Source organism: Ursus maritimus, unplaced genomic scaffold, assembly GCF_017311325.1.
Source record: "Ursus maritimus isolate PB19 unplaced genomic scaffold, ASM1731132v1 scaffold_4, whole genome shotgun sequence".
In the NCBI taxonomy this organism is placed as follows: Eukaryota; Metazoa; Chordata; class Mammalia; order Carnivora; family Ursidae; genus Ursus; species Ursus maritimus.
In genome coordinates this window covers 56,054,717-56,066,587 of record NW_024426552.1, presented here as the reverse complement: position 1 = coordinate 56,066,587, position 11,871 = coordinate 56,054,717, and the positions used below count along the sequence as shown (strand labels likewise).

At 37.6% G+C, this 11,871-nt stretch overlaps 1 protein-coding gene across 1 annotated transcript in view; it reads left to right on the top strand.

Annotated features, from left to right (window-relative positions):
* SLC9C1 (solute carrier family 9 member C1) overlaps positions 1-11,871 on the top strand; it is an 88,966-nt gene that overhangs the window by 7,234 nt on the left and 69,861 nt on the right. The window contains 4 exon segments of the mRNA XM_040621720.1: positions 898-998; positions 3,822-3,950; positions 7,580-7,745; positions 10,871-10,999. Of these exon segments, the coding sequence (XP_040477654.1) occupies positions 898-998; positions 3,822-3,950; positions 7,580-7,745; positions 10,871-10,999 (525 nt within the window).

The following is an 11,871-nucleotide window of genomic DNA, read 5'->3' as shown; positions in this document are numbered from 1 at the left end:
TGGCTCTCCAGCCGCCAGCCGCCCCGCGCGCGCTCCGGGAGTTCCCGGTCTCAGTCTGGATCCCCTGAGCACACCCGGATTCCGGTGTTCCGGGAGATGCCTGGTGGCGCGCGCGCGCGCGTTCACGGCTCACCGGTCTCAGTCCGCTCTCTCGCGGGTGCCCTCTGTGAGTCCGCCCGCTCCCCCGTGCAGGTGGCTGCCGCTTCCCGGCGCCCAAACGCGGCGGCTCCCTCCCCCTTCCGTTTATCTTCCGATATCCATGCACGGTTTACAGCTTCCCTCTTCGTACCTCAATACTCAGCGCTGGAGATGTTCATTTGTAGAGATCCAGATGCATCATCCTGCGTCTCAGGCTGATTCCGTGGTTATTTAGGCTGGTCTGGTACCTATCCAGCTCGACTCAGGGGACCGGCTGAAAAAGGGGTCCCCTACTCCTCCGCCATCTTAACTCCTCCCCCCTCATTGGGCAAATTCTTATACCTAGTTCCTCATTGTTATTTTGGGAATCAGCCAGGAGATTTCATTAAAGTTTAGTTATTTATTAACCTCTTATTGCAAGATTGCTAAAGAAAGTAGTATCTGATTTATAGCGTATACAAAAAATTGCTGTCAATATTTTAGTAATAACCCAAGAGCCAATGACTTCTAGCAATATTTACTAAAGATTCTAAGGAAATGAGATACTTCATAGAAGAGGTAAATATAGAATCTAGTAGATTAAGAATTACACTGATTCAGTGTGCTTAAGGATGAGAGAAAGTTTCAATTACAGGAATTAAGTAAGTGAAAAGTTGGAACAGAATTTCATTGTCCTCAGTATTAAGAAAGCATATCAAATTAAGGTTCCATAACTGTGATATTTCATTGCCTTTCAGTAAAGATGTATTTTTTTTGCAGCATTCTTGAATCTACACTTAAAAGACTTTCCAATTCCTCTCCCTGTGATATTATTTTTAATTGGATGCAGTTTTGAAATATTAAGTTTTACATCTGAGCAGGTGTGTATAGTAAATATGAGTATTTTGTGCTATATCTCAAATTCATACAAATACAAAGATAGCTTAAGGAAATCTGTAAAAATACTTGCCAGTTCACTGCTCTGCCAGTCGATGGATGCTTGTGATATGGATGACATCAGATCAGATGTGTGAAAAAAGGACCCAGGGGTGACAGAGCTGAGATCCAGCTAAATGTAGTCAAAACAGAGCCTCTGTCTGAAAGGAGGTGGGCAACTCAGAGAATGAGTTCATGTACACCTACTGAGAGTATGAGCAGCTAATGAGAGTTTAAGCAGAATTCAAAAGCTTAGACAAGAATTGGTTTTTTTCTTTAAAGATTTTATTTATTCATTTGTCAGAGAGAGAGAAAGAGCAAGCCCAAGCAGGGGAAGCCGCAGGCAGAGGGAGAAGCAGGCTCCCCACTGAGGAAGGAGCCGAACGCAGGACTTGATCCCAGGACCCTGGGATCATGATCTGAGCCGAAGGCAGACGCTTAACTGACTGAGCTACCACAGCATCCCAAAAATTGGTTAATAAGATAGAAGCCCAGAGACCTTGAGCTGCTGGTACAGGACTCTAGTAGCAAGAGAATTCTGACGTGGGCCCAATCTATGGCCTCAGTTAGGAATGTTTTACAGGGTTCCCATTAGAATAGAGGCTAGTCTTTAAGTGTGTGTGGCTTATAAGATCTCAAGAAACAGAAGTTGAACCTCTTACCTGGAGTTGGAAGTGAGGAGGAAAGCAAATACAGATGTAGTCAAGGCAGCTACAGTTTATAAATAGTTGAGAATAGCTGGAATCAGGTAGAGGAGAGCGATTATCTTTACTATAACGGATATAGAATGCATCATTGACACATGAAATAGTTCTCTAGCCCCGGGGTTGGCAGCAATTTTTTTCTATAAAAGTCCATATCGTAAATATTTTAGGTAATATAGGCCACGTGAGCTCTGTCACAATTACTCAGCTCTGCCACTATCGTTCAAAAGCCACCATAGACAATATGTAAGTGAGCTGGCATGGCTGTGTTCTAATAAGACTTTATTTACAAAAACAGGTATTGAGTCAGATGTAGCCCCGGGTCATAGTTCGCCAACACCGGCTCTAGTCAATCAGAGTGTAAATGAGAACATGTATGAAAACGATTGCTTTCCCAAACAAATGTAACCAGTGATATTAACGAACATTATGAGATTACCAGATTATTACTTCATTTGTCATCAATAGGTTTTGTAACTGTACAATTTTGACTTCTATGAAATTTTAAGTACTTCTATAAACTTTTCTATTTGTCAATTTCCTTTTAAAAGAAGAGAACGGAGGTCAAGAACTGTGAAGGGTCTAAGATTTTACTCTGTTTGCAAGTAATAAGTTAGTCTGCCACAGTTTCATGGTCCTGGCAAAAGACATGGGATTCCTGTGCCCAAGAAAAGGATTTTAGTGCTCACAGCCATAGCAGCAGCCAGAAAATCAGCATCTTCTTGTGCCTGTTCCGTAAGCCCCAGTACCCACAGGGAGAAGCAAAGAGGGCCCGGTGAAACCCACATACACAATGGATTGCATTACAGGAGAAGAAACCTGAGTTTAGAGAACTTGAATATTTTGTGTTGGGCAGTAAACTCACCTGACCTCTTGCCCTAGAGGGAGACACTATCCTTATTACACTGTACAGTATAGTACACCAACTCTTTGCTCTGAAGGGAGGCACTTAGCTCTGTCTTCCAAAGCTGTTAGCCATACAAATATTTTTGAAAGATAGTCTGGAAGAAAAGCAATTAATGCCTCCACTCATAAGATATGGAGAAACACGAGAGACTCATGGAGAATCATCCCCCCAAAGCAAAGATACCACCTAACACAGCAGGCATTCTGTGTTTCCTTAACAAACAGAATGTTGAGTGGATGCCCATAGCAGGATTTACGAATACAAACTAAATAATTTTTTTACAGATTTTATTTATTTATTTATTTATTTATTTGAGAGAGAGATCACAAGCAAATGCGAAGGGTAAAGGGAGAAGCAGACTTCTCAGGGAGTCCCATGTCGGGCTCAATCCCAGAACCCTGGGATCATGACCTAAGCCAAAGGCAGATATTTAACCTGACTGAGCCACCCAGGCATCCCTCAACTAAATATTTTGTAATAAACAACATTAATTAGTTATTTCATTAACAGCATTAACTTCCAGTTTTTATTCCTGCTATTCTTCCACACACATCTTCTGTGTAATCCATGGTTAATTACTTATAGTTTCTGAAATTTGATATGACTGTTTGCTCCTTTGTACATGTTGCGCATGATAATCCGTCTACCTGAAACCTGTCTTCCTCTTGTAGGCCTGAAAATCTCCTCCATATTCTCTTGTACCCATATCAATGTACTTTCTATACCTGTTGTTTAAAAAATAAAATGGGCATGGAGATATGTGTTAACTTCCGCTGTAACTGGTAACAATCTGATGGAAAATTATGAAAATCTGGGGCACCTGGGTGGCGCAGTCAAACGTCCAACTCTTGGTTTTGACTCAGGTCATGATCTCAGGATGGTTAGATTGAGCCCCCCATGGGGTCTGTGCTCAGCGGGGAGTCTGCTTAAAACTCTCTCCCCTTCTCCCTCTCCCCTACCTCTCTCTCTAAAATAAGTAAGTAAATCTTTTTTAAAAAGGAAAGAAAATGATGAGAATCAAGAGAGTTAAGATTTGAGCACCTATTACATTGTGATATATCTTTTTCTCTTTTGCTAGAGATAGGAGTGCCTGGCGTGTAATCTATGCTAATAGAAGGATGGATAAATGAGAAACTGATGTATTTTTATATTATTAGGTCCAAATATATGCAGATGCCATACAATGGATGAGTCCAAAAGTATTTTTTTATCTATTTACACCAATAATTATCTTTAATGTTGCATTTGACATGGATGTTTACATGCTGCAGAAGTTATTTTGGCAGGTAAGAAATTCTCTTTTGCTATAACATCATTCACTCATGAACTACTGTATGTTATCTATATTCAGATTTTTTTAAAATTTTGCTCTAAATTAGAAAACAAAGAAGACAAGGAAAAAGTATAAGGTGTGGGAGAAGTAAATTCAGCTTTATATTTTAGTGAATAAACCATATCTTAGCAATTGTCCAACGTATTGAAGCCTCAGGAAAAAAGCTTATGGAGAAGAAAGTAATTCTGAAAATCTGACTGGCAGAGTTTAATGCCAGTTATAATTTTAACTCTGAGATGCCATTAGAGGGCTATTATGAAATATATTTGGCCCAGTTTTTTAAATTATTTTCATGAAAACCATGTTTCCATGTTTTAAATACCCACCTTCTAAAACTTCCCTACTCACATGAACAAAAATGGAAAATACTCACAGAAGCTTCTATAACTCTAATTCACCAACTCTTGTGATTTTTTTTTCTCATCATGTGATATTTGATCCCCATCAAGGAAAGACCTCGAGGGAAAAATACTCCAAATCTTAAGCAGGGTACTTCTTTCAAAGTAATTAAAACAGCTTTGTAAATATAAGGCCATTACCTAAACTACACTAGAAACAAAACTATTAAAATAACTTACTTCATTTTGAGTCCAGGCAAATGGGAGTTCAGACAAATGACATGAAAGAAAAGAGAAGAGAGGAGAAGAGAAGAGAAGAGAAGAGAAGAGAAGAGAAGAGAAGAGAAGAGGGAAGGGAAAGATGGATGGAAGGAAGGAAGGAAGGAAGGAAGGAAGGAAGGAAGGAAGGAAGAAAGGAAGAGGGAGGGAGGGAGGAAGGAAGGAAGGAAAGAAGGAAGGAAGGAAGGAAGGCAAGCAAGCAGGCAGACAGACATCAAACAGAATAGATATATAAAAGTACTTTGGGCTGGTTTGGGTGATCTCTGCTGAGCCGTCTCCTGCATCTCTGTACAACTGTGGGGTCAGACAAGTTGGGATGAGCTGGGTGGCCCCACGCATGTGTCTGTTGGTTCTTACTGTGAGTGTTATCTGTAGGCAATGGGTGTCACTACCATGATCTAGAAGGTTATTCCAGACTTCTTCCTGTGATGGTTGCAGAGTCTCAGACATGGGCAGAAGAGGGCAAACTCCAATTTGCCAGTGCTTTTTAGGCCCCTTCTTCCATTGTGTTTGCTCTTGTCCCTTCTAGCCAAAGCAAAGAATGACATGACTAACCAAGTCAGTGCTGGAGATAACTTCCCAGTGGTGTGAATTCAGGGAGCAGAATTACTGCAGCCACTTTTACAAACAATATGCTTTGTGACTTATCAGGGTGAGAGTATAAGGATTTGGGTCTCCTGACCCTCAGTCTTCTTATCTCAGAGCCTCATTTTAATTTCTCCTTTGAACAAGAGTTAGTAATACAACTCTTCAGACCATCAAAACCTTACCATGAGAACCCAGCCACCCTAGAGGTAAATTATGTAGGAGGTGTTGATTTTCTCCCACCACCCTAATGCTGTCATCAAGATTCATTCACCAAAGACTCCCTCTCAGGAGATCCAGGGCTCAACAGGGCCATATAAACACTCCATCATTATTCTGCCACTTCTCAGATTCAGTAAGAGATGTATGATTAAGTGACTTAACCAGATCGCTTAGCACTAGCACCCAGCCTCCTGAATTAGATAGAGTCTTAGTCCCCAATTCATCATGCATGACTGTCCCTCTACAAATGAAGAGCAAAGTAATCAGAAGGAGTTTTAATATTTTAGTTCTTCTTTTTTTTCTTAACTGTCTTTGGTTTTGCCTTTCTAGGTCCTATCACAATGCCTCATTTCCTAGCAGATGGTGAATAAACATGTAATAAACAAAGGAGTAAGAGCCTGTGCTTTTTCATTAGAAAAAGGCATGACTTTCCTGATGTAGCAAAACCTGAGACAGGAACCTGGGGGTGTCATCTGATTTTACTTCTCTGGAGAATTGTCTTAAATGGGATTGATTGGTACACTGTTAGTGGCTGTGTTTGTTGGTAAACCTTTCTGGAGGGCAGTTTGGCAATCTCTGTGGAAAACCCTAAAATGATGCATGTCTTTAATATTATTGAAATTCTAAAGAAATAATTAAGGATGTATGATAAGGTTTAGTCACAGGACTCCTATATGTACATATAGATATATGTTGCTGTTTTTATTCAATATTGGTAGTAAAAGCATTTGTCAACATCATTATGAAATTTTTATAATTTTTCATTTTTATTTTTAAATTGAGATATAATTGACATACATTATATTAGTTTCAGGTATACAACATAATGATTCGGTAGTTGTATATATTTTGAAACGACCACCAAAACAAGTCTAGTTAACATCCATCACCACATAGTTACAAATTTTTTCTTTTAACTTTTAATACCTACTCTCTTAGCAACTTTTAAATATACAGTACAGTATTATTAACTATAGTCACCATGCTGTTCATTGCGTCCCCATGATTTATTTAGAACTGGAAGTTTGTAACTTTTGACCCCTTTCACCTCTCTAGGCCCTACCGCAATGCCTTGTTGCCTAGCAGATGGTGAATAGACATGTAATAATGTTTCACCCTTTTCACCAACCTCCTGCCTCCACCCCCACCTCTGGCAATAGCCAATTTAGTCTCTGTGTCTAGGAGCTCAGCTTTTTTTTTTTTTTAAGATGCCACATATAAGTGAGATCATACCGTATTTCTCTTTTTCTATCTGACTTATTTCAAGTAGCATAATACCTTCAAGTTTCATCCATGTTGTCGCAAATGGCAAGATTTCCTTCTCTTTTACAGTTGAGTAAGATTCTATTAGACATATAATACATATCTTTATCAACTCCATCTATCGATGGACACTTAGGTTGCTTCCATGTCTTATTGTGTATAACTATTGTGTATAGTTATTATAAATAATGTAGTGTAAATTTATATTATTGTATCGTAAATAATGCTGCAATGAACATGGGGATGCATTTCTGAATTCTTATAGGTAGCTTCAGGCACGTCACATTTTCTAAGTCCATTTGGGAATGAAATCTTGCTACATAGCCGCCCCTGGTATAATAAGAGGAAGCAGAAGGCACTGGTGGAAAGGCAGAAGGCCAGGTTCCAGTTCTAGAATAACAGAAATTTTTTCCTATGTTTTCTGGAGTCCTCTGCCATTTCTCTACATTCTTTCTGTTATCTTATTTTCTCCTTCTTTTCCTCTTTTGTGACTTCTTTCAAACTTGTGTTCTTTCTTTCTATGTTAACAGCCTATGATTCAGTTCTATGCATAGTTAAATGTGTATATATACACGTCTGTATATACGGTGTGTGTGCATACAACTTTACACATTCATTTCTATATGCAACGGCCTTATCAAGAAAATTAAATGTGCCCTTTTAATTACAATATGGTATTTCCTACAACTGGTCTGTCATAAGTCCTAAGAATCTCATTGTAATATTTGCCTCTTATTTCCAGAGTTGCAGGTACATATTTGTTAAATAAGATAACTTAAAATTTCCCTTCAGTGGAATCAATGTGATTCTGTATCTCCAATAATCCTGATAATCTGCTTTTTAAAACAGTATACAAAGCCAATCTGATTTTTCTATCTGTAAAATTTCTTTGCAGGTACTTTTAATTACAGTTCCTGGCTTTTTGATGAATTATATATTAATTCTTTGGTATTTGGTATCTGTGAATAAATTACTTTTGGAAACTACTCCATGGTTATTATTTTCAACTATCCTTGTGAGTTCAGATCCCATGCTGACGGCGGCTGCTATAAGAGACCTTGGTAGGTATATTTTTCCTCTTTTTCTATATTTAAAATATCATGTTCTGTACTTAATGTATCTAGTTTTAAAATCTTTTGTTCACTGTAGCTTTTCAATATATGAAATAGGGTTCGGGGACATTGGGGGTTGAGCATGGAGATTCGGGTTAGTGATGCTTAGAACAAAATGAAATGCCAGTAATGGGCTTACTTAGTATATATATATGCGCTAAGTAAGCCCATACGTATATATATATATATATATGCGTGTGTGTGTGTGTGTGTGTGTATATACATATATGCCCATATGTATATATGTGTGTGTATATATATATATGTATATATACGTATATACATATATATGTATATATACATATATATATATACATATATGTGTATATATATATGTATATATACACATATATGCCCATATGTATATATATGTGTGTGTATATATATATGAATATGTATATATTCATATGAATATATATTCATATATTCAAAAATATATATATATATATTTCATCCAGTTGTGGAATAAACAGGGTTATGTGTAATCCTTGACTTTATACATGCTTCTACTTTGAGCCAACAGATTCAGGAGCGAACAATTTGCAAATACATTGTGGTGACATTTCTATTGCCCAATACCTCTTTTCCTTTGACAGTACTGTCATTAGGATAATGTCATTTGCGAAAAAAAAAAAAGTGACTTTGGAGTCCTTGTCACCATTAGGACCAAAAAACTTGAAAAGTCAAAAACGATAAAATCGCTAATCATACAGTGTTTTCAGTGTGTACTATTTTAGGAGAAATAAATCTATATTTAAAAACAAAATACCAAGTCAACATAACCCCCCCACACACAAACATGCCCAAATCTAAAAGCCTCATTCAAGAAAAATGATAACCTAATTTGTTGTCCTCCAATCACTTTTTAGTGACAAGAATTACAACATTTGTTTTGCAATAGAATTTTAATATGGCATGTGTGCATGTGCATACACACACACTTTTCATTTTATGGCCAGCTAAAGGAAAAAGCTACTTGAGGCAAGTAGAAATAGAATAGAGGAGACACATCGATGTACCTCTCTGAATAAAGGAGAGCAAACTCTTCAAAACAGAGAGATTAAGATTGTGAGGTAAGACTTTAGAAGAAGGAAGTACCAGGATCTGTCACCCAACCCTGCCTCTATGGGGACTTCGTCAGTGCCAGTCCCTTTTCTACTCAAAAGATTTGGCAAAGTTCTATGCTACCTGAGAGCATTGCATTCTTAACGTTATAATCTTGTAATCTAGTTAGTATTCCACTGATTTCCTGGACTGCCATTGTTGAATTTAAATAATTTCTTTGTGGGGGTGCCTGGGTGGCACAGTCGGTTAAGCACTCAACTCTTGGTTTTCACTCCGGTGCTTGTCTCAGCGGTTATGAGATTGAGCCCCGCGTCTGGCTCCACACTCAGCATGGAGTCAGCTTGAGTTTCTCTCTCTCTCTCTCTTCCTCTGCCCCTCCCCTGCCTCCACACTCATGTGCTCTCCCACTCTCTCTCTCTCTCAAATAAATAAATCTTTTTTAAAAAAGATAACTAATTTCTTTGAGTTAACTTGCAAAGTTATGTTCATACATTTTAGTCATCTTGCCATGACTTCTGGAATTTTGTTTTTCTCCTCATTTTGCATACTTAAAAACATAAAAATGAAAAATAAAGTATTTTTCTCTTGGTAACATTTTTGCTTGAATTTTCAAAGCAAGATTTTTATATTTGCTTTGTTTTACTTTCACACACACACAAAGTCTGCCCAGGCTTATGTGTACATGAGTTTATTCACATTGTCTTGAGCTTTTGATGGTCTGTTGACTCATCAAATGCCCCCATGTCAGTTGTTTATTTTCAAACATTTACGTTTTGTTATAGCTATTGGAATTAGCTATACAATAGTACCAGTTAGATTTTTCTCAGTAAGGAACAGCTCTGAGTTTCAACAACTGAGTAAGAAAAAACACAGTGGCTTAAAAACAACAGTTATTATTTCTCGTGAGTCTCACATGGCTAACGAATCTATAGTCAGTGAGAGGGTCATCTGGGGGCTAAGTGATCTAGGATGGCCTCAACTGGGAAGAGCCACCTTTCTTCCATGTATTTCTCACAATCTTCCAGTAGTGCAACCAGGGAACACTACCATGATGGTGGCAGAGATACAAGTGATAGGAAGCAAAAATCTGTCTTAAGCCTCTGCCTGCATCATGTCTCATAACAAAACAGACTGGATCTCTTGGGTGAGAGAAATTGCAGTTTTACAGCAAAAGGCATGGATACATAAAGAGGTGAAGAATTGGACCATCAAGGCACTTGAGCTTCCACAGGAACAGATGCCTTGACTTCTCTTCTCCTACAACAGCATACTTACCATGTGAGGTTGTGATCATAAAGTGGTTGGGTGATGTAATAATATTTCACTCCTACGGACATCTAGAAAATCATTAAGATGCTCAAAGTTATACTTTTGCCACTGTAAGCATATTTAATGAAAAAAATGATAATTGATAGATAACTAAACTATCATCATAAATAGAGGGAAATTAGGATGGGAATACATAATATCCAGGTGCTCTCCATTTCATGGAGCTTGATTTCTAAAATCCTTGAAAGGAATGTATAGGAAAGTCGGACAATTTCTAATCATAGATTATCTTGACAATTGCCCTAATAATTTGCTTAGGTACCATGTTATAAATCTTGACTTATGAATTTCCTTTATCCTCCATCACTGTTTTTTGCCTTGCCTTAAATACATGATATTGGCTAAATCACCAAATTTTAGAAAATAGTGAATTTCATGTTTTCATCTGGGCTTTAAAACAAGGAATGACAGATCTAGCTGATCATCTTTCCTACATAAACCATGGTCAATCACAATTAATTTGGTTCCTAATTATGGAAGTCTAGACTTAACTTACTGTTGATACATAATTAAATTTCCTTGAAGGGAGTTTTCAAACATGACTAGGGTTTATTTAAGTACATAGGCAAAGTATGTGATATAAATCTGTAGCTAAGAATATATTCCTACTTAATAATAAAATTTTATTCTTTAATATTGATAATTTTCCCACCTTAAACAAAATATTTTCTCTTCCATAGGTCTTTCTAGAAGCCTCGTCAATTTAATTAATGGAGAAAGTCTGATGACCTCTATAATGTCTTTGATTGTATTCAATGGTATTGAAGATATTAATCTCAGCCTGCAAAAGAAGGTGAACCATTCTTTAGGTAAGGACTTAGAAATTCTTTTTCTAAATTTCTTAAAATCAAAATCCTATATTTTCTAAAAGCTGATATGGATTTTATAGTATTTTATCATAAGTTATGCTTGTAGGAATATAATTGTATTAGTATAGTGATCTACCCTTTACAAAGCACTACCACACATCCCTTATTTAATATTCATTGTGGTTTTATTTGAGGCTGGGTTGGGACTTTCATGAGGATGCTTATAGGGGCAACATTCCACAGACCCAGGCTGAGTCAGAATGCTTGACAAGAATGGGAAATGTTGTTTTGTTAGTGTTGAAGAGGAACTCAGAAGATAAGCCAGACAATGCACCTGCCAGTGGTGAGAGGATGCAGGGCTTGCCCTTCCCTTCACTGGAGCTATCTCCCCACAGGCAACATCAAAAGTTGTCAGCTCAGGGACCAAGTGGAGTTATATGGCCATCTTCAGGGCCTGAGAGCAGCACTTGTAAACAGAGAGATTACAACGTATTCATGAGTTCGTTTACCCGTTCAGATAGCCCTGATCATAAGTATCTTTTGTTACTTTATCATATGTCTGTATATATATAAAATAAATGATATCTGCACACTATGGTGAATGATTATAAAATACACAGATGTGTAATTAGCACTCAAGACAAGAAATATAATGTCACCAGCAGTCCCAGAAACATCTTATGCCCCCCTTTCTGATCAAAACCCCATAACCTCCTCCTGTAACTTTGGTTCTCAGAGTACAGTCACTGCAGTGGGCGGGGTGGTGGGAGAGGGTGTCCATAGGACCCTTTAAGGATGTCCATGAAGTCAGATATTTTCAAAGTAATATTAAGAGTTATTTATTTATTTATTTATTTATTTATTTATTTATT